Here is a 22,635-nt window from a genome sequence, read left to right as displayed (position 1 = left end):
TTAGCAGCAGCACCAGCAGCAGTTGCTTTACAGTGGCAGCCTGAGAACAGAGTACAGGCAAGGGCTGGGATCTCTGGTAAAAACGTAAGGAAAAGGAGAAATTTTGCAGTCTCAGATTTTCCCTGCCATTCTGTTCGCCTGAGGTGTCAGAGCAGCTTCTCTACCATCAGACACATGTTTACACAGCCCTTAGGTCCCGTGGGGCTTCCACCTTTGAAATGTACTGCAGTCAGGAAGCAAGCCTGGCTCAGCGCGCCACCTGCTGATAACCTTCCCCTCCTGCACCCTCGGCTGGGATGTTACTCTTTTTTTTTTTTTTTCCTTTTGGCACAAACTTGTCCTTGCTCAACTGCCCACAGCCCTGAGCACCTCCTGCCCTTCTTCATGACATCAGGACACCCTGGGACTTGGAGGCCGGTGAGATTTCACGGTTTATCTTCCAGTGTCCTTGAGGTCTGACACACAGAGTCAATTTTGTGGCAGATGGTGGGACCTGAGGCTTATTCTGTGATTAAAAATTGTTTCTTGCATCGATAGTTGTGTCTCCCAGTCTGGGGCCGTGGGAATAGGGTCACCACGGTGACCTTGACAGGTGGCGACGGAGGAAGGAGGGGAGGCAAGTGACTCACTGTGCACCTTCCCAGTAGGTTACCAGCTTGAAGTCTCAGGATGTGTTGGACCCTATTTTAGTCACCGGAATTTGTCGTCATTTTGTGCTATTTTCCCCAAAACGCAGATGTGGCTGAGGGATTCGGGGGCAGGCCTCTGTCACCATGGAAACTGTGACGCTGTCCTGCTAGGGGCAGTTTGGAAGCAGGGAGGCCTGGAAGGCTGGGGAAGGCCCCGGATTTGACCTCCACTATTCCTGCATTAGGGCCTTTTTCTAAAACCGAGACCCAGAAAGGGAGGGAACATGCCGGGGTCACAGGGCGCTCCCCGGGAAGAGGCAGAACGAACTGAGCCCACGATCCGCGTGCTCGGCTTCCCCACAAAGCCCAGGAAGCCCTCCTAGCTCCATTCTTCTTGAGATTTCCATCAAATAAGTCCTAGCGTCCACAATCTTCTCGAACGCTCGCCTAGTCGACGCTCTGAGACTTCCCCTTTAAAGCGCTCTTCCCCTTTAAGACCCATGACTCCGCCCTTTACGCTGCGCCGCATACTTAAAGCCCCGCCCCCCCTCCAACCGCTTCCGGAGGGCTGCTGCCGCCGCGCGACGGTCACTGCCCCTTTAAGCCCAAGCCCCGCCCCGGGCTCCCCGCCCCCTCCGCTCCTGTCCCCTCCGGCCAGCACCAGGTGCCGGGCCTGATCGTGCGGCTCGGCGCGCGGCGGTGAGCTCTGGGCCCCGATGGGCGCGAGGACACCTTCCTGGTCTTCCCCCCGCCCTTGCGGTGTCCTCGCGGGGCGCGGGGGCGGGGCTTGAGCTGCTACCGGGGCGGGAGAGATGGGGTGCTAGGAGCGCGGGAGGGGTGGGCCAGGACCGGCCGAACAGGGGGAGGGGCCCAGGTGACTTAGGGGGCGGGAATGGCCCCTCCGCGGTGCTCGCCGTGCGACAGGAGTGTGGGGGCCTGGACTGACGGCCCCGCCGCGTGCCCCCTCTTCCTTGCCTGGCTAGTGTCCGCGTACAGCTCAGCTGCGGAATGGTCCCCCTTGGTTCCTTGGGGTCCAGGCCCGTCTGTGGGGTGCGGTCGCCGTCCGTCCCTCTGCCTGAGACCGCAGTCGTGGAGGCCGCTGGAGAGGCCCCGGCGGAGCGCGGTAGCCTTTGAGGCGGGCGGCAGAAGGGCATCGGCCCCCCGACTCCTGGCAGAGGTGGGGGCAAGCCGAGAAGGCTCAGTGGCTCGCGGCCAATCACCTGGGACGGACGTCTGCCCGCCTCCCACAGATCCGGGCAGAGTTGTGGGTTGGGGAAGGGTTTGGCTCCTGGACCTCAGTTCCAAACCTCTGCCCATCAGAGAGCCGGCGGTCACCATGGCAATGAGGGAGCTGGTGGAGGCGGAATGTGGGGGTGCCAACCCACTCATGAAGCTGGCCGGGCACTTCACCCAGGACAAGGCGCTTCGACAGGAGGGCTTGAGGCCCGGCCCCTGGCCTCCAGGAGCCCCAGCTTCGGAGGCGGTGAGTGCTCTTGAGGTGGAAACCACAGTGGGGACCTGGGATGGAGGGTCCAGATGCACACTTTGGGATAACTGCTTGCTTTATTGTGTTTCAAATAATACCAGTTACTGCAGAGTCAGCTTTACTGTATTAGGCATTGAACGACTTTGTATAGAGGAAGGCAACCATTTTATAGATGAAGAAACTGAGCCTTAGAGAAGTTTTGTCACTTGCTAAGGTCATGTGAATGGAAGAGCTGGAATTTTTACCCAGGGCTGAGTTATGGGTCTGTGGTCTTCACGACTGTACCACATCATCTCCCTTTCTTTTGTCTTAGGTCTCTAAGCCTTTGGGAGTAGCCTCTGAAGATGAGGTAAACATATCAGTCTCTTCTGTCCCATTTTTTGTTTGCTCACTGTATTTTTACTTTAAACTTGGCTCATATGTGTTTCAGTCTGCTGACTTCCCTGATCCAGTGAGAGTTGCCTCAGCTCTCTTGTTGGTTTTTATTCTTTTTTTTTAAAAACTTACTTATTTTTTTAATTGAAGGATAATTGCTTTACAGAATTTTGTTGCTTTATGTATTCTTTGAGCGTTTCCGTATCTATGGGTTCTATGTTTCCCTTTCCTTGTGTTTGACATTTGTGTCCCTCGTGGAATGGGCCCCTGTTTCTTGCTGGGTTCGCTTTACTGTCTCTCTTCTGACAGTTGGTGGCTGAGTTCCTCCAGGACCAGAATGCACCTCTCGTATCCCGTGCCCCTCAGACCTTCAAGATGGATGACCTCCTGGCCGAGATGCAGGAGATTGAACAGTCAAACTTCCGCCAGGCACCCCAGAGAGGTGGGTCCTGGGTCTGGTGTTAGGGAGGGGAATCACCATTTTCTGTGCAGATGGGGACAAGGGGATTTTGTATCTGGAAGCCGCTGATATTGGGGAACTGAGTTACAGAAGGAGACAAATAGAGTAGAGTGTTTTCACGTGTACTCAAGACTTCCCTGGTGGCTCAGACAGTAAAGAATGTGCCTGCCAATGCAGGAGACGCGGGTTTGATTCATGCATCTGGAAGATCCCCTGGAGGAGGAAATGGCAACCCACTCCAATATTCTTGCCTGGAGAATCCCATGGACAGAGAATCCTGGCAGGCTACAGTCCATGGGGTTGCAAAGAGTTGGAAATGACTTAGAGACTAAACAAGAGCAACAACAGAGTTCCTGAGGCCTGATGGAATGATGTGTATTTTCCTCAGTTCTCTCTCTGTCTCTCTCTGAAGCCCCTGGTGTGGCAGACTTGGCCTTGTCCGAGAACTGGGCCCAGGAGTTTCTCGCAGCTGGAGATGCTGTGGATGTCACTCAGGAGTATAATGAGACTGACTGGTCCCAAGAGTTCATCTCTGAAGTTACAGGTGAGGCTTGTCATGGGAAAATCTAAAATGGTTCCTACGGTGCAGTGTTCTACAGTGTTATCCTCATTCATGTTCTTTTTTTTTTTTTATCCCTCATTCATTGTAAGATATAGAGTGATTTCAGCTGCTTATGACCTTTCTGAATTCTTGACTCTTTTCTATAGGGCACTGAACCAGGTTTCTCTTAGATGGTAGTAGAGAATTGAAACATATTGTGCACAGGAGTGGGTTTGAATTGGTTAAGAGACTGTGAGGAGAGAGAGAACATGAGGAGTTAGGTTTTCTTCTTTGTTACCTGGAACTTTATTATTGTAGTTTGGTGGAGAGGATCCATGGATTGGATGGGTGGCAGTGTTGCCTAGAAAGAAAGAGCTGTTCACGGCATCCCTGGGGATTCTGGCATTAAGTCGTCCTGAGCAGGGTTGGAGCCTTGGAAAGTGGAAGTGTGGAGTTCAAAGGCCTGAAGTGTACGGTCTTGGTGATGATAATAAAAATTAATAATATTAGCTAATGTTTACTTCGCCATGAGCTAGGCTTTGTTTTAGTGCTTTAAATGCATTGTCCATTTAATCTCCCTGAAAACCCTTGAGGTTGTTACTGTTTTTATTCTTAGTATATAGATAAGAAAACTGAGGCTGAGGGATTAAGTAATTTGCCTAAGGAATCACGGCTTTGTAAGTGGTGGAGTTGGAATTTGGCTCTGGGTTTGAATGATTGCAGAGTTGGTGGGCTTACTCATTATGCTGTACTGCCAGGCCTGCATCAGGGTCTCAGCCTAATTTTCCATCTTTGAGTTGTCCGAGGTCATTGCACCCTGTAGGGCTGCTTCTTCTCCCCTCAGCCTGTCTGATGACAGGCCTGAGCAAGGTCCTTCTCTTCAGCTTTGCTGTTCCTGATTGCTCTCAAAGTGAGCACTGTTAGGCTATTTCCATTTAAGAAACCAAGAATAACGAGAGAGATTAAGGGAGAAAGTCACAAAGGTTCTGGCCTCTCAGGGTTTATTCTCCTCAAGATAGGCCTTCCTCTACACACAGGAGAAAACCCCCCAAATCTAGCAACTAAAATAAAATAAAGCTGCTGGTCTCTTTTATCATGACTCCGTTTCCCTCTTTTAAATTGGAGTTTAAGGAAGAACGGTGGGTGTTCTTTGTTTCTGGGCACTTTATATTCTCAAAGCCAGTTGAGCTTCACAGTGATGCAAGGTAGATATTCCGCCCACATTTTATAGACATGGAAATTGAGTTTTGAAAGGGTTAATATTTTGTCTGAAATCATTCAGTAACAGAGATGATAGTCAAACTTATGTCTGACTCCAGGCTCCGTACTTAGAACCGTTGCACTATCATTGAGAATCTTCTTTGGAATTACCCCAACTGGAAAATCTGAGCTTTAACCACAAAGTTCCCTCCACCAAACTAGTACTCACCTTTTTGTACAAACCTTAGCTTTAAGTGCTGTCTCTTCATTTTTTAGTCTGACATATTTCCTGATGGAACTCCAACCCTCCCCACTTATTTGACAATATTCTGGGCCAAATAACTATCTACTGTGTGATTGCTCAGCTCTAGAGAAGAGAAACATCTTTAAGGGGTTTTGAGTTTAGACCGCCTCAGTTAACATGGTGTGTGGGGTTTACGTGACAGTCAGGAGAGATAAAGCTGCCTTTTCATAGGAAGACCAGTGGCCAGAATTAGCAGATGGTGATTGGCGATAGATCTCTCCTTGATGGCAGCAGAAAGGCTGTGGAATAAAAGGAATAACAATCTCATTGTGATGTTTCCACTTTTGTATGGCTTTGCCTTGAGCAGACAGAAATGATGATAGTAGCTAATACTTGTTACTCTGTGCTTTACACTGGCATTATTCCATCTGGTCTTCACAATAATCCTGGTGAGGTAGTTATTATTATCTCTATTTCGCAGATAAGGACTTAGAAACTTAGAGGGTTGACTGATTCATGGGGAGGGAGACATGGGGCAGGAGATGCACAGTGAGTCAGTGATAGAGTTGGGATCCGAGTGCAGGTAGGCTGACCCTAGAACCTGCCTTCTTTCTTTTTTTTATTTTTTAAATTTGATGAATTAATTTGGCTGTGTCAAGTCTTAGTTGTGGCACACAGGCTTCTCTCTGGTCCTATGGAGAGGGCTGCAGAGTGTGGGGTCTGTAGTTGTAGCGTGTGGGCTTAGTTGCTGCACAGCGTGTGGGATCTTCGTTTCCCGAATCAGGGATCAAACCTGTGTCTCCTGTGTTGGAAGGCGAATTCTTAATGGACCACCAGGGAAGGCCCTAGAACCTGCCTCTGGACCACTGTGTTATTTAGCAGATATGGAAACTTCATAGGTAGAGGTAGGAACTTCTGAGTTTTTGTCTGTTGAGTTGGCGTTCATGTTTCTAGATGAAATGAACACACACCGAGAATCGAAGCGAGGTGGAGGCTCTGAGTCAGATGTCTGGTATCTAGGTTAGGTTGCTGGGTATCACTCTAGGATCTCCTGACTTTGGGTAGTCCCTCCCACTCAGTAGGCCTTAGTTCGTTCAATCTCACAGGCAAGCAGATGGATCTGGTTTTCTATAAGATTTGCTCAAAAAGCATTGAAGGTCAGGTAGTATTCTTTTGATTGTTTTATTTTACATCCTTTGTTGGAGTAGATTCCCAATACCAGAAAATCCTGAATCTCATGGCCAGTATGGTTAAATACCAAATTATGGCTCTTTTTTTTTTTTTTAATATTATTTTATTAGTTGGAGGCCAATCACTTCACAACATTTCAGTGGGTTTTGTCATACATTGAAATTATGGCTCTTTGATGATGATGCATCTCTGGGATTTTTTTTTTTTTTCCTAAACTTCCTCTTGTCAATTGTAGAGTCTGTGTCATTTCGTATTTCTTCTGTCGCTTCTTGTCCTGTAAAGGAGGATTGCACAGAACTGCTGTTCTCTGTAATTTGAGGGGTATTTATGGCCAGAATATGCTTTTGCAAAACACTCCAGTTGAGAGGAAGGCGTGACTGGAGGGTGAGGAGAAAGGACTGGTTACTTTTCAACAGAACAGGATGCGGTATTAGGCATTTCCTTATTAGGTCTCCAGACTTGAGCCAACAGTCTAGCTGGGGCAAAGGATAGAGAAATGTTGCCTGTAAAAGCCAGTGACGGAAATCAGTATATAAATGTTAGGAGCTCTTGAAATTAAGAGACCAAGTCCATGATCAAAACCGTATCCTTCATTTTATTGCTAAAAGTCACTTATTATTTATGATTAGGTGATATCTGTGAGTCTTGATTTTTTTTTTTTTTTTCAGATTTTGGCATTGTTTTCTCAGAGTTGAGATTGGCTTGTTGAAATTATTCAGACAGAGTGTCAATTCAGTGGAACAGAAAGTTCTGTTATAAATCAACACTGAGGACAGCTTGCCTCCTTGGTATTAAAAGTTGTGACAGAGCTTCAGAAGACAGAATGAACATGTATAAGGGCAAGAGGGCAGAGCAGAAGGAAAGAAGACCACAAGCCCATCGTTCACTTCGTGTACTAATTCTTTAGGGCCCCTTTAAGTCCTTTAATCTGTCTCTCTCTCTCTTTTTATTTTTGGCCTCAGAATAGTGAAGAGCAAAGTCCTGCAAGTTGAGAAAAGTCCAGCAGCCTCATTTGTTATGTTTATTCTGAGATTGCCTTGGTGCAACCTTTGTCACGAGAGCTTCTGAGACAGTTTCTGGAATTAGACTGAAAAATGTAGCTCTTAAAACCAATCATAAGTGACAGAAGTCAGAATAGTGTTTATCCTGGGGTAGGTAGTGGTGGGGGCCTGTGGGAACCTTCGAGGAAACTGAAGACTGGTCCCTACTGTGATCTGAAGTGTGTTCATAGGTAGAAATTAATGAAGCAGCACACCTAAGTCTGGCCCACTCTACATACTTTCATGTTTGTATGTTACATCTCAAAAAAAAAAAAGATGCAGTGGGCAGAGTGGACCGATACATCTCTAGGTCTGGCTCAGCAGTCTGTTCCTCAGATTCTCTTGGTGGTACATTATGTTAGGATGAAATACGAGCTTCTTGTGGCCTGGAGGGCATGAACTGTATAGACAGAGGACAGACAGAGGCTTGATGAAGGAGTGGGAGCACCCATGTCTCCCCCAGTCTCCTGAGGTCCCTGCGTTTGAGGAAGCCGGAGGCCTGGCACCTGCTGTCTTAGTGAGCACTCTTGTATTTCAAACAAAAAGGGTTTGGTCCATACCCCTCTCTTGAGCCGCCTTATTTGGTCTCCTGTCCCCAGCTCAGTACACTTGTCCCCAGGCCCCTGGGGAGTGGGTTGGATATTGAAAACTTGGTTTTGACCAGGAATGTCTGCGGGATTCTGCCTTGACTTGGTTCATATTCTCCCCTCCCTGCTCCCTCGCTGACTGCCCACCCCTCTGCTCTTTGCAGACCCTTTGTCCGTGTCCCCAGCCCGCTGGGCTGAGGAGTACCTGGAGCAGTCAGAGGAGAAGCTGTGGCTGGGAGAGCCGGAGGGAACGGCTGCTGCTGATCGCTGGTGAGTCCAGCCTCTTCTCTTTGGATGGGCCCCATGGAATGAGCATTGGACAGTCCCCTCCCTCAACCCCTGCCTGCTCCTGTGCCCCCCAAGCTCTTCCATCCACATCCTCAAACCTACTTGCAGCCCTTCATTACCTACTCTAAGGCTTCCACTTGTACTATTACCCCAGTTCATTTATGTCTCAAATGTAATTGAATCAAGAACCCTAACTTTTGTACCAAGAATTCATAGCTTTATCTGATGCACCTGTTTCCCTTTAATTTGGAGCCTACTGGTGTCTGTTCCTTCTCTCTGTCCCAAAGATGGTTTGGGGAAGAGAGGTAGAAGCACGTAGCTAGTGTTCTGCCCCTGCTGCCCAGAGGTCCTTCTTTAATGTAAAGCAGAATTCGTGGGTCCTCAACTCACGAGAGTGGAGTGCGGGTCACCCTCTCTGTTCCCCGAAGAGAACTCTTTAACTACTGCGGGCGGGGAGTGGGGAATGGTGAGGGCAAGGTAGTGGCAGACCCACGTGTACAGTTAGCGCATCCTCGCCTGTTCTAGGTATGATGATTACCAGCCCGAGGAGGACCTGCAGCACACAGCCAGTGACTTTGTGGCCAAGGTGGATGACCCCAAGCTGGCTAACTCTGAGGTGAGCCACATCTCACCACTGCTGCTTCATCCGAGAAGTCAGGGGAACCCTTCCCTTACCCCCGTTTAGTTTAAAGAGAAAGAGCTGGGACCCGGGGTCCACTCCTTCCTCTCTGGGGAGCAGAGACTTAGGACCCTGCCTCTTCTCCCAATCTTGCACCCACTTCCTCGCCTGGTAACCCTCTGTCTTTTCTGTGCCTTCTCCCATCTTTAGAGCCAGAGATCCCTCTCTGCTCTCCGCTTTTTCCAGGGTCCTTAGCGTATCTTGTTAGCAGCTAGAGGTGGTCCTCAGGGGGAGGGGTCAGTGCAGGCTCCTCTGGGCATGGTCGAGAGGGCACACCGGCAAGGCCTCTCCCAAGTGGCCTGTGTGTATCTCTGTGCCCCAGTTCCTGAAATTCGTGCGGCAGATTGGCGAGGGGCAGGTGTCCCTGGAGTCCGGCGCAGGGTCAGGCCGAGCTCAGGCAGAGCAGTGGGCGGCAGAGTTTATTCAGCAGCAGGTAGGCTCCTGTCACCTCCCAGCCCCACCCCGGAGCTGCTGGTGCCCCCAGCCGTGGGCTTAGGGGTCCCAGAGGGTGAAGGGAACTTATTGCCGGCTTGTTTGGTAGCATCCATGTCCTGAGTGGGCGGGAAAGAGATTCTGAGAATATTCTTCTCAGAAGTGCCTAGGTTGGTGCTATATAATGGGTGTTCAGTGGGTGGAAAATTGGTGGTGGTGCTATGACCAGCCTGCTTTGTTACAGGGTACGTCAGAGGCCTGGGTTGACCAGTTCACAAGACCAGTAAACACATCTGCCCTCGATATGGAGTTTGAACGAGCCAAGTCGGCCATAGAGGTGAGAACAGCTGGCCAAGTGTGACCAGGCCAGGAGGAAATGCTCCTGTGGAGAGAGTGGGTGTCCCAGCATCAGAGATGATGGACGTTGTATTTCATAATGTTCTGTATTTCATAACGTGTCAGAATTACTTGGGATGGAGTGTGAGTGTGAGTGATAGTCACTCAGTCGTGTCTGACTCTTTGTGACTACATGGACTATAGCCTGCCATGCTCCTCTGTCCATGGAATTCTCCAGACAGGAATACTGGAGTGGATTGCTATTTCCTTTGCCATGGGATGGTGGGGGTGCCTGTCAAAAACACCAGTTCCTGGGCCTCCCAGACCATTGAGTCAGGACCTGGGAACAGCATCTGGGAAGAGCAGCAAAGGAAAGCTTTTCAGTGATCTGAGACACATGGGAAAGGAAGAGCTCCTGCCACAGGGAGCCCATCATAGCAGCACTGAGAGCGAGGTGGGGTGGTCACAATGGACCTTCTTCCCTATCTGCCCTCCCTCCCTTACAGTCTGATGTCGATTTCTGGGACAAGTTGCAGGCAGAGTTGGAGGAGATGGCAAAGCGTGATGCTGAGGCCCACCCCTGGCTCTCTGACCATGACGACCTCACGTCTGCTTCCTATGACAAGGTGAGAAGTAGCTGTTTTCACGTCGCAGGGTTTCTTTCTTTTATTGTCTCTCCTTTAATCCTGAATTTGAAGGGTATCCACATTTAAGTAATCATTTTCTTGAGTCCCCTTCCATGAAAAGGAAGCCTGGATTACTCCCTAGCATGCTAAGTCACTTCAGTGGTGTCCAACTCTTTGCAGTCCCATGGACTGTAGCCTGCCAGGCTCCTCTGTCCATGGGATTCTCCAGGGAAGAATACTGGAGTGGGTAGCTATTCCCAGGTAGATCTTCCCGACTCAGGGATCGAACCTGCGTCTTTTAAATCTCCTGTATTGGCAGGTGGGTTCTTTACCATTAGGGTCACTCTGTGTTCTTCTCCAATCATTGAAAGTATTCTTTATTCTTGGGATATAAAAGTTAATAATAACAATCATAAGTGACATAGTACCTGAAATAGAGGTTTGCACCTGATGCGTTAAGAGCACAAAACAAGGAGCTCTGCTTTGGAGGTTGGTTGAAAGCATTTTAAGAATATTGATAACTCCTTTGGTAGAAAATGTTAGGTAGTAGGCCATCTCTGCCCTCCAACTTAGTATCTCTTTACTTATTGTTTTAAAAAATTAATTTATTCTTTTGGCCACGCTGCAGGGCATGTGGGATCTTGTTCCCTGACCAGGTCCGTTGCACTGGAAGGCGGACTCTCAACCTCTGGACTGCCAGGGAAGTCCCCACTTGTAGATTCTTGAACCCTGTTTTGACATCTTTGATACCTTGGGTAGGATATTGCAAAATTAGGATTAGAAACATTTGAATTGATGTTCTACAAAAATATGCTAAACTTTATTATTACATATGAACAATCCAGATTTTATCTGCCTTTTGCTGTTATTGAATTATATGTCAGTAGTAGTTTTTTTTTTTTTTTTTTTAAGATGTGGCTCTGACTCTATCAAGTAAATTCATGGGTCTCTGAATGTAAATTTTTTTATTCATGGTCCTTAAATTTCCAAGACTGCAGCCATACCTTGAGCACGTATTGTAGGCTGTTAAAATGAAGGAGAAAATTCTGTGATGGGATACACTCTACTTAGTTGCGATCCTGTTTTTGCAGTATGATCCTATGAAAGTTTGAGCAGACCAGACAGTGGATCAGGCCTAATGATTAGACTTTTTAGGCTGTAACAGTGACCCCAAGCTTATCCTGCATCTTGTAGGTTGTTATGGGCTTCCCTGGTGGCTCAGATGGTAAAGAATCTGCCTGCAATGCAGGGGAACCAGGCTTGATCCCTGAGTAGGAAAGCTTCCTGGAGAAGAAAATGGCTGCCCAGTCCAATATTCTTGCCTGGAGAATCCCATGGACAGAGGAGCCTGGCGGGCTACAGTCCATGGGGTCACACAGAGTTGGACACGACTTAGTGACTGAGCAACAGCAACATCCCGAGTCCATCTCCTGTATGCCATGTTTCTTAAATCTCCATTGTAATTATTTAAATTTTATCTGTCACAAATAATTTGCATCTGTGAGGGCTTACAGTGGTTTAGAACTTTGCTGGCAGAATTTAAGCATTTCTGGTTCTTGAGCTCTTTCACAATGATAGTGAAGAAGGGCCTCCTCTATGTCCCTATTTCATAGTTTTATTCTGGTTTGTCCTTAACTGTATTCAGAAAGGGCCTTGCCCTGTGTTTTGCATCTTGCTTTCATTCTGGTGTGTTGTTTTGTGGTGGTAACCTCTGCTCTCCTTAAAGGGAGCATTTTGTTCCCTTGTCACGGTCACATGCTTCCTAGGAATTCAGTTTACCTAACACTTCTCTGCTGCGTGGATGGCCCTAGGACAGGACTCAGCACAATAGCATCCTAACCCCTCAAATGAGAACACCTCTGCTAGAACAGGACGTGATTCTGAAGCCTTTACTGTCCTCAGGATATTGGAATTTAACTTTAATTTACTATCAGATACAGATTAATACTAATAACTTTTAAGAATGAAACTGGAGAATAAATTAAGTTTTTCAAAGTGCTTGAACACATGCTGTTCTGTCAGTGCGCACAGGGCTCTGTGAGCTGGGTGAGAGTTGCACTTGAATAGTAGAGCCTCAAATCACATTTCCTTTATATATTATCTCACTATTGCAAGATAACAAGAAATGCCCTTTGACTAGCTAAAGAGAGCTTATCTCACACCCTAAGCAGATCCTGTTAAGAAATGTGCTTTGTCCAGTGCTGAGGAGTCAAGGATATGGAAATATCAGCCGATAAAGACTTCCTAAAAATAAGTTTAATTGCAGTGTGGATCAGAGTTTGCCAGGCTTTCCAGCTGCTGGGAGCAGGGTGGCAGCGTGGGCGCGGCGCGGGATGACTTCACTGTGGTTGCGGATAGTCTGCTTCGTGACATGGAGAGTTTGCCAGCGTTTCTCCAGATCCCTTTGTGGAGGTCCTCCGCTTCCTCTCCGTCTTTTGCCTGCCTTGGTTGTCATCTCATTCCCGCTGCTCCATAGCGGCTCCATCTGAGACTGCTCCTTCTGAGACCTGGTCTCACCTGGCTCCTCTTCCTTGTAGGGGTACCACTTTGAGGAGGAGAACCCCCTGCGGGACCACCCCCAGCCTTTCGAGGAGGGGCTTCGGCGGCTCCAGGAGGGGGACCTGCCCAATGCCGTGCTGCTCTTCGAGGCGGCCGTGCAGCAGGACCCCAAGCACATGGAAGTGAGCGGCTCCTCCTTCTGACCTAATTAGAGCTCCGCCAGTCTTGAGGGAGGCCCTGAAGCGGGTAGTGCACAAGGGTTAGGGTCTGGGTCACGGCCTGGGGTGGGGGCCTGGGAGTGAGATGGTGAGTCTGTGGGGAGCCAGAGGAAGGGACAGGTGATGAAATCTGGCACCTTCTCTCTAGGCTTGGCAGTATCTGGGGACCACCCAGGCAGAGAACGAGCAAGAACTTTTAGCCATCAGTGCGCTGCGGAAGTGAGTACTCTGAAAGGGGGGCGCGGCGGGGGGAGGGGTGGGGTGGTCTTGGAGCTCTGCAGACAGCGTTTAGAATGACAGGTCCTGGTCTTCTTTCTGGCCACTAACGAGTGTTTTCTCATGATGAAGCTCTAAGGTTTGGAGTGAACCTGGGAATAACTGTCTCTATTCCTTCCCCAGCTTTTGGTTTTATTTGGGGGACCCTGGCTGGTTCCTCAGCTGCTGAAATGTCCCCTTTCTCAGATCTGTGACTTTATTAATAACCCACCAGTAGGGGATTCCTCTGCATCTGAATGGAGGGAGTTGGCAGGTAACTCTCGGCTTGGATTGCAGGGTTGCTGAGACCAGCCCTGTCCCTCTCGGTCCAAACAGGTGCCTGGAGCTAAAGCCAGACAACCGGACGGCCCTGATGGCACTGGCTGTGAGCTTCACCAACGAGTCCCTGCAGCGGCAGGCCTGTGAGACCCTGCGAGACTGGCTACGCTACACACCGGCCTATGCCCACCTGGTGGCTCCCGGGGAGGAGGGGGCCGGTGGGGTGGGCCTGGGCTCCAGCAGGCGCATCCTGGGGTCCCTATTGTCCGAGTGAGTGAGGGGCTCCTGGGGTGGCGGGTGGTGACCAGGGAGAGGGAGGACCTGGACAGTGGAAGTTGGGGTGGATTGCCACTCAGTTCTGGGGGGATGGGAGACTCAGGGTTGGAAGGAAGGAAGGGTGCAGGTGGACGGATACTTCGTGGGTATATGATGAGTTAGTGAAGAGAGTGCTGGGAATATAGACGTATCCATCCACCTGCGTTTCTGCATCTTTGTCTTCCTCACCCAGCTCCCTGTTTCTTGAAGTGAAAGAGCTGTTCCTGGCGGCTGTGCGCCTGGACCCAACATCCATCGACCCTGATGTGCAGTGTGGCCTAGGGGTCCTCTTCAACCTGAGCGGGGAGTATGACAAGGCGGTGGACTGCTTCACCGCCGCACTCAGCGTCCGCCCCGACGTGAGCATCTGGGGAGGAGGGGAGAGAGGCCCCGACTCTGTGCCCCAGGGAGGAGTCATTTGTTGGAACCTTCAGTGTCATGGCTGCCTCCTTCCAGTTCTGCGTCCTGGCTTCCTTGGGAGAATTGGGAAGGGAAGGGCGGGAGTCCAAGCTCATCTGGGCTTAGGGGAGTCTTCAGGAGTGAGTGGTTATGTCGTGATCTGTGGAGATAGGAATGGGACCATAACATGCTAGAGAAATAGAATAGAGTGGGGAACCAGGGGAGATGGGGCAGAGTTGGATGTGAGCCTGGCTGGTGTTTCTAACCTTTGGCCATCCCTGTCTTAGGACTATTTGCTGTGGAATAAGCTAGGGGCCACCCTGGCCAATGGAAACCAGAGTGAAGAAGCAGTAGCTGCGTACCGCCGGGCCCTTGAACTCCAGCCTGGCTATATCCGGTCCCGCTACAACCTGGGCATCAGCTGTATCAACCTTGGGGCCCACCGGTAAGAGTATCTGCTGAGGAGGGAATGAATGAATGAATGAGTGAATGAACAAATGAATGAATGAGTGAATGAACGAATGAATGAATGAGTGAACTAGTGAATGAGTGACTGAGTAAATGAACGAATGAGTGAACAAGTGAATGAATGAATGAATGAATTAACTCCTCCCTGCTGTGGGCCCTGGCTCCTACTCCTCTGATCTGTTACTTGACCATCAGGCACAGCTTGCTTTCTCCCCTTGCCCACTGACCTGCCTCCTTCCCTGGGTTATCCTCTCACCAGCTCTCATGCTTCTGCCCTGCAGGGAGGCTGTGGAACACTTTCTGGAGGCCTTGAACATGCAGAGGAAGAGTCGGGGCCCTCGGGGTGAAGGGGGCGCCATGTCAGAGAATATCTGGAGCACCCTGCGTTTGGCCTTATCCATGTTAGGCCAGAGCGATGCCTACGGGGCAGCCGATGCCCGGGACCTGCCCACCCTCCTGGCGATGTTTGGCCTGCCCCAGTGACAGTGGGATGGGCTGCCCTGTGAGTGTCTGCTTGGAGGAGTTCCTGCTCTGGACATGATTCCCTCTCCCCAAATGGGCCTACCAAGGGGGCGGGCTGATGACCACAAGCGGTACCGCCTCTCAGGGGCCGCCTCTACATAGGGGTGGGTAGTCTGCATTCTAGTTCCTGCATAATTGTAGGAAAAGGAGCCACGTCATTGGAGCCCTTGGTAATTCAAGGGCTGTCTGTCCAGCTCCCTATCTCTGCTCATCATGCCCTTTCTTGGTGCTGCTTTTTGGTTAGGACCCAAAGATAGAGGGTAACTGTTGTCATCAGCTGCCGTTTCTGATGGGTCTGCCACATTTGTAACATCTGTCCTCCCCCGACCTTTCCCAGGAATTGATAATCACGCAGCCTCCTCAGGCAGTGGTGTGGGGCAGGTCCTACCGAGCACCTCTGTGATGACCGTGTCTAGGGTGGCATGTGAGACTGAAGTGTTGATCTGGCTCAGCGGAGCCGGGTTTTTAGGGGTGCTTGTGGTTCTGTTGTCCTTGGACCTCCCCTGGCTGCAGCTTGGGTTTCCTGGTGGCTGCTGCACACAGTGATGGTCATCACTGTGGGAGGGGTCTTTAGGGGTGCCAGGGTCAGTTGCTGCAGAGTGTTTGGGTGGGGGGAGTGGGGAGGAAGGCTTGTTGTAGACTGAGCCTTGAAGGAACCAGATGGGCTCAGGTCCAGGGCTCTGGTCTGGGGCCTGGGGAGGGAGGACAGAGCAGGTGGGACGAGGACTGTCCTGATTGTGGTCATCCCCCTCCACTTAGAATGACCTGCGAGTTAGAACTGAGCCAGCTCTTCTGGAAAGCCAGTTCAGAAATTGCCACCTTGCCAGATCGCCAACAAAGAGGGGGTTCAGCTTTACCTTGAGCCTCTGCCTGCCTTCTTCCCCTCTCCCACCTCCCCAGGGGGAAGGTGAGCATGGATTCTGCCAGGAGACACACTCACCCCAGAAATGCCTGAGGTGGCCACGAAGCCGCTTGCCTTGTCTTGAGTAGCTAATGACCAGAGAGATTTTTTTTTTAAAGTACCATGGTCCCAAGGTTCCATCCTGAAATTTATTTTTCTTTGTATGAATATGTGTAAATGATTTAAAAAATAAAGCTGTAAAATATTTGTATGAAGAATAAATGAAACTGACATAGCTTTGAGTCCTGCTATTGGGTGTGCAGTTGGTGTGGTGGGAGGGGAGTTGCTGTTTGGAAGTTGGTGTTCAACAGTTTTTCTCTCTTCATCTTTCAAATTCTCACTGGAACATCGATTATCCAGCATCTACCTAATCCACGGGAGGTACATGAGTGGGATGGTCAGGGTCCCTGTGTTCGTGGTGCTGATGCTTTAGCAGGAGAGACAGGTGTTTAGCAATCATGCATTTTTTACTTGTGTTACTTCAATACAGAAAAATATGGGGTACAATATAATTGCTTGGTATTTTTTATTACAAATTATTCCATGGAAGACGTCAGTAGTCTTTCTCAATGCTTAGGGTATTGAGATGCCAGCATTTCAATGCTGGCTCCACCGGGTTTTATCAGAAACTAGGGACATATCAAGATGTGTTCCTTCCCCTTGGACTGCATGGGGCTCTTCTAGCCTCGGATCAGAGCCTTTGTCATTCCCCCTGGGAACTCAACCAGGCTCCCATCAGAACCCCCCATACCACTGGCTACTCCCACTCAGACCACTTCACGACGAATGCCTTCCCTGACCACGCTATATAACGTTGCCCCCACAAACCCTCCACTGTACTCTCTAGTGCAACGTGTGACTTTATTTATAGAACAAGATGTCTATCCTAGGGAAAAATTTTAAAATATACATTTTTATATTTGGAAGTAAATGTCTGTGGCCATGTTAGAATTTGAAATGTCTAAAAGAGAACTGGTTCAGTAATCCAGACAGTGAAATATTATTTAGCTATTTAGTTATATTTCAGGAACAATATCCAATGACAAAGCTAACAATATAATGAGAAAGCAAGGTTAGCAAACTTTTTGCAAGTTATCTCAAGAAGAAAATGCATTGAAAAGAGAAGAAATTCCCAATATGTTAAATGTGTCGAGATTGTGAGCGACTTTTGCCCTGCTTTGTCATACTTCTCTGTAATTTACAAATTTCCTTAGTGTGTGTGTAATACTTTTATAGAAAAAAAAAAGACAACATTATGGGGAGGAGAGCATCTGTTGCTGGCACCTGGGTCTCTGAAGGGCAGTGGGGCACGGCCCAGAGTCCTGGGAGTGGGCTGGGCAGGCTGATGCAGAAGTTTGTGGTGTGGAGATAAGGAGAAATGTCTGGCAGAGTAAATAGCCTAGGAGTTGAGTTAACTTCTGGTTTAAGCAAAATCTCCAGGTTGATCTCCTCTGCTTTGTGTTTGACAGCATGAAGATGTCCAAGTGGATGCTTTTTTCATCAGGGCCAGATGCATCTTGAGTCCACATCAAATTCAGCCAGTATTTATTGAGCCCCCATCATGAACCAGATGCTTTTGGTTACCAGGGATGCAACTCACAAGGCAGACAAGGTCCCCACTCTCACGGCTAATGTACTAGTTGAAGGAGTGACAGAATAAACAAGTAAATAAGAAAACCTCAGGGACCTCTCGGGTGGTTCAGTGGCTAAGATTCCATGCTTCCAGTGCGGGAGTCTTGGGTTTGATCCCTGGTCAATGAACTAGATCCCACAAGCTGCAACTAAAGATTTCTCATGCTGCAGCTAAGACCTAAGGCAGCCAAATACAATGCACAAATGAAAACCTCAGTCAATGTGCTGTGAAGAAATAAAGTCACACGTTGCACTAGAGAGTACAATGGAGGGTTTGTGGGGGCAACGTTAGATAGTGTGGTCAGGGAAGGCATTCGTGGTGAGGTGGTCTGAGCGGGAGGAGCCAGCGGTGGGGGGTGCAGGAGGAGCCAGTGGTATGGGGGGTTCTGATGGGAGCCTGGTTGAGATCCCAGGGGGAATGACAAAGGCTCTGATCCGAGGCTAGAAGAGCCCCATGCAGTCCAAGGGGAAGGAACTGGAGTGTAGGGAGAGGAGGAGTAGCAGACAGGGTGGAGGTGGTCAGGAGCATGATAACTGGGTTCTTTTTAATTGTGGTGGAGAATTTCAATTTTATTCTAAATTCCACAAGAAAACGCTAGAGTTTTAAGCAGAAAGGTGACATGGTATGATTTAGTTTTAAAATCTGGGAGCTTTCATCGTGGCTCAGTGGTAAAGAATATACGGGTTTGATCCCTAATCTGAGAGGATACCACATGCTGCTGAGCAACTAAGTCCCTGAGCCACATCTATTGAGCTGGTGCTGTAGAACCCAGGAACTGCTACTACTAAGTCCACGTGCAGCAACTACTGAAGGCTGTGTGCCCTAGAGCCCGTGCTCCCCAATAAGAGAAGCCACTGCAATGAGAAGCCTGAGCACCACCGTTAGAAAGTAGCTCCAGCTCACCACAACTAGAGAAACCCTGTGCAGCAGTGAAGACCCAAGACAACCAAAAATAGTAAATAAATAAAAAGGACAGCTCTGGTTGCAGGGTCTAGGCTGGAGATGGTGTAAGGATAGAGAGACGCAGGAAACGTGGCGGATTTTGTAGGTATAGCTGTTAGAACTTGCTGCTGGACTGGATGTAGAGGGTGAGGGCAGGAAGTGAAGACTGACTCCTTTGCTTTTGGCCTCAACAACTGCAGGAATGGTGTTGCCCTCAACCGAGAAAGGGGAAACTGGGTGGAGCATGTTTGGGAAGGAAAATACCAAGTTCTATATGGAACACGTGAGATGGGAGGCAGAGATCTCTCGAAGTATAGATATCAAGTACTGATAGATGAATTGTATATGTAAGTCTTGGGAGAAGTCAGGGCTTGGTATATAAATTTGAGAGTCTTATTTATATAGATGGTGTTTCTCCCTCCCTACTGGCTTTTTTAGGCTTTCCTGGTGGCTCAGTAGTAAAGAATCACCTGCCAATGCAGGAGATGTGGGTTCAGTCCCTGGTCCAGGAAGATCCCCTGGAGAAGGAAGTGGCGACCCACTCCGGTATTCTTGCCTGGAAAATCCCAAGGACAGAGAAGCCTGGTGGGCTAAAGTCCATGGGGTTGCAAAAGAATCAGACACGACTGAGCAACTGAACAAGAACTGACTCTTTCATTTCATTAAATAAGCATGCTCAATTATTTCTCATGCTAAATGGAACAAAAACTGAACCGATCCCCTGATCAATCAGCCAAACAAAATAATCTTTTCTCAGCCATGAATCTCCCCACCCCCAGCCTGGCCCCTATCTCAAGAAGCCAAGCTCCTTCAGGAACCATGGTGAGTCTGATGGAGCAGGGTTTGCCTTGACCATCAAAGGTGTTGCAGAGGACACTGACAGATGACGAGTTGCTCCATGGTGACTGGGGGTGTTGAATGCTTGTTGGCCCTGCCTTCATTTACATGGGCTAAGAGGAAGGGGGAGAGTATTGGAACAGAGCTCGTCCATGGCCAGTTGATAAGAGAGTCAGAAGAGAACTCCTCAAACCACACACAGGATTCTCAAGAAAATGTCAATAAAGCACAAAAGGACTTCTTTGGACTAATAAACATTATTTTTAAAAAAAAAATTTACTGAGGGTAGAGTTGATTTACATTGTTGCCTTAATTTCTGTGGTACAGCAAAGGGAATCATTTATTCATATACATATACCCATTTTTTTAAAAGATTCTTCCCCACGCAGATCATTACAGATTATCGAGTAGAGTTCCCTGCGCTACACAGTTGTTTAGCTGCTCAGTCATGTCTGACTCTTTTGCAACCCCATGGACTGTATCCTGCCAGGCTCCTCTGACCATGGGATTCTCCAGGCAAGAATACTGGAGTGGGTTGCCATTTGCTCCTCTAGAGGATCTTCCTGACCTAGGGATTGCACTCATGTTTCCTACATTGGTAGGCAGATCATTAACCACTGAGCCACCAAGGGAGCCCAAATTCAGTAGATGCTTAATACTTAACTATTTTGTTTATAGTAGTGTGTACATGTCCATCCCAATCTCCCCATTTATCCTCCCCCTTTGCCCCTGGTAACCATAAGATTAATAACATGATTTTCTAAGTGAAAATGTAATAGAGAAACAAGAGGAGAATGATCACTACTGAGAACCAAACTGATGATCTGAAAAGCAAGCAAAAACTGTAGAAAGTTATAAAAAAAACAGACATAATAATGAGGGGAAAGACAAGGGATTGGGACGACAGATCTAGGAAATCTAATGTGTAAAACTTAGAAATTGCAAAAGAAGAACAAGTTAATAAATAAATTAAAAATGAAAATTATCCTGGGGCTCATGGCTCAATTAAAAAGCTCTTCCAGGTTCCTACTAACCCAACTGACACTAGGAAGCACAATTTTTAATTAATCTTAATTAATCTTAAAAGCTATACTGAGCACCATATGAGATTAATTGAAAATTGTGCTTCCTAGCGTCTGTTGGGATGATGGTAGGATTCCGAATAGCAGAGGCTGTTTGGAGACACTTAATCATAAGAGCAAGGCAGCCATAATTCCTGTAATAGATGGCAAGGTTGGAGTGGAAATCAGACAACCCTGACCCACAGGAAACTAGGACAATGACTAACAGACTGTAGCATTCCATGGAGTGAGTGGTGGATAGTCCAAGAGAGTATTGCAACAGGCTGACGTCAGATGCTGCGATGGAAAAGCACGAACCTGTGACCAGGTTCAAGGTCTTTTCTTAGTTATTGACTGAAAGGAAAGATACTTTCTTTTGAAAGGAATTCTGCGATGCTACCACAAATACATTCAATAAATATTCTCCAAATCCTCTCTGAAGAGACCTATGGCTATATATCAGAGTACTCATATACTAGACAAAGGAAAACACCCAGATTTTCAAGGGACCTAAAATGCCGTCAGTGACCCTGCCTGGTAAACTGAGGAGTGAATGGAAGCCAGGAGTAAACGGAGTTGGGACCCAAATCTTCCTCCTAGTGGGCCTAATGTGTTTCTTTCAACATCTAGCTTTTCCTGACTAATGCAATTAGGTAATAACTAAAACCATCCTCCTCTCTAGCTTCCCAGATTGGAAACCTTCCTTCCCAACATCACTCCCACATCCCATCAGTTACTAAATTGTAACTGGGCCTTCCTTATTCATTGTTTAAAATGATCAGTTATATAACTCTTGCTACAAAGACTTCATTCAATTTAACATAAAATTTATGAACACAATCAAGAAATTCCTTTTAACTTCTTAAGAATGTTATCAATGGCATTGAAACTCTGTGCTTCCCTCTGTTTTATCTCCCTGCCTTTTCCTCTGCAGTAACCACTATCCTGCTTTTTACAAAATACTTTTATCACACATTTATCCTTCTCTAAACAGTAATGTGTTTATTTTAGAGTTTTCTAAAAATGATATTCTGTTGTAGTTTTCTGAGATTAGCTTATCTTCATTTAACATTGTATTTTGCAACCATTCTTATTTTGGTGCAGAGCTGCAGTTCACAAATATTACTCAAGTTCTTTGTTCATCCTTCTGTTGGTTAACATTTTGGTTGTTTCCACTTTGGGCTATGATGAATGAATTATTGCTGTAAAACATTCTTGTTCCTGCCTCCTGGTGCACATGGGCAATTGATTTTTGAGTATATCCCAAGGAGTAGAATTATGAATGCTTAATCTATAAGATAATGCTTAATTGTTTCAAAATTGAGTGTGCCAACTTCCATTACCACTGGCAGTGTGTAAGAATTCCCACTGATCTGTATCACCGCCATGCTTAGTGTTGCAGGATTCCAACTTGTTCTCTAACTTGGTATTGTTGTTCAGTTGTTAAATGGTGTCCAACTCTTTGTGACCCCAAACGTGGCACCTTAAAGTTTTACTCAGGTTGTGCAAATGGGCTAAGTTAGTAATCTACTAAGTTAGTAGTTTATACTAAAGACTAAGATTAAGAAAATCATTTTAAAAGATATTATTTGAATTATTAAATTTAAATATTAATAGAATAAACTTATTTAAACATCCATGTGCCCACCTACATACTTTTATATCCTCTTAATAATGACAAAGGTAATAACCTAATCTCTAAAGCAAGTATAAGTAACTTAGGGTGTTTCATTTAATCTAGGCTTTTAGAAAGAAAAATTCAAAGTCTTTTTATTTTACAATGTGGGAAAAATCAGAACAAAAATATATAGAAATCTTGTATGTCCAATTTATTTCGATTTGAGTGAACTTGGATTAAAATTTAATTCTCATTTATTTTTGCTGTTGTAACTTCTATTTTTTGATTTTAAGATCTTAGGACAAGAAGATTTTAAAATATCTTTCAATTTGCAACAATACATTTGAAGGGAATTTAGACCTGAAATCTTCTGTATTCATTTTTCTCTTCAGCCTTTTATGGCTGATTGCCCATTAGCTTATTGTCCATTTGTATTTCTTTTGCACTTTTTCTGGGAACAGTGCAGGAACCCTGAGCTCATAAAGCCAAAGTAACGTTTCTTTATTTTCGTCCAAAAGCCCTTTAAAGGAGTTTTTTTTCCTTAGAGAATTATTAAGAATTTGTTAGTTTATAT

The 22,635-nt window shown here is 47.3% G+C and overlaps 1 protein-coding gene across 10 annotated transcripts; it reads left to right on the top strand.

Annotated features, from left to right (window-relative positions):
- Positions 1 to 327: 327 nt before the first annotated feature.
- Positions 328 to 19,594, top strand: PEX5 (peroxisomal biogenesis factor 5). 10 transcript variants are annotated; one of them, XM_065942001.1, is made up of 16 exons: positions 328 to 417; positions 1,950 to 2,112; positions 2,429 to 2,464; positions 2,800 to 2,932; positions 3,363 to 3,494; positions 7,918 to 8,023; positions 8,567 to 8,657; positions 9,043 to 9,153; positions 9,397 to 9,489; positions 9,995 to 10,114; positions 12,652 to 12,795; positions 12,980 to 13,050; positions 13,423 to 13,635; positions 13,874 to 14,039; positions 14,367 to 14,524; positions 14,829 to 16,205. In XM_065942001.1, the coding sequence occupies exons 2-16, from the start codon at positions 1,966 to 1,968 to the stop codon at positions 15,028 to 15,030; spliced, it is 1,923 nt and encodes a 640-aa protein (XP_065798073.1). In that variant the 5' UTR covers positions 328 to 417; positions 1,950 to 1,965; the 3' UTR covers positions 15,031 to 16,205. The 10 variants fall into 10 exon arrangements, with proteins under 10 accessions (XP_065798073.1, XP_065798066.1, XP_065798061.1 ...); XM_065941994.1 differs by lacking the exon at positions 328 to 417 and adding an exon at positions 1,203 to 1,328; XM_065941989.1 differs by lacking the exon at positions 328 to 417 and adding an exon at positions 18,984 to 19,594 and having other exon boundaries at positions 1,485 to 2,112; positions 14,829 to 15,049.
- The last annotated feature ends 3,041 nt before the right edge of the window (positions 19,595 to 22,635 follow it).

Source organism: Muntiacus reevesi, chromosome 1 (assembly GCF_963930625.1).
Source record: "Muntiacus reevesi chromosome 1, mMunRee1.1, whole genome shotgun sequence".
Taxonomy (NCBI): Eukaryota; Metazoa; Chordata; class Mammalia; order Artiodactyla; family Cervidae; genus Muntiacus; species Muntiacus reevesi.
This window is presented reverse-complemented; position numbering and strand designations above follow the sequence as displayed.

Coding starts and splice junctions, on each gene's coding strand:
- PEX5 (XM_065941989.1), top strand. CDS start 1,522: ATGGCCCCTCCGCGGTGCTCGCCGTGCGACAGGAGTGTGGGGGCCTGG. Junction 2,465..2,799: donor GAGTAGCCTCTGAAGATGAG/GTAAACATATCA, acceptor CTCTTCTGACAG/TTGGTGGCTGAGTTCCTCCA. Junction 9,490..9,994: donor GAGCCAAGTCGGCCATAGAG/GTGAGAACAGCT, acceptor CCTCCCTTACAG/TCTGATGTCGATTTCTGGGA.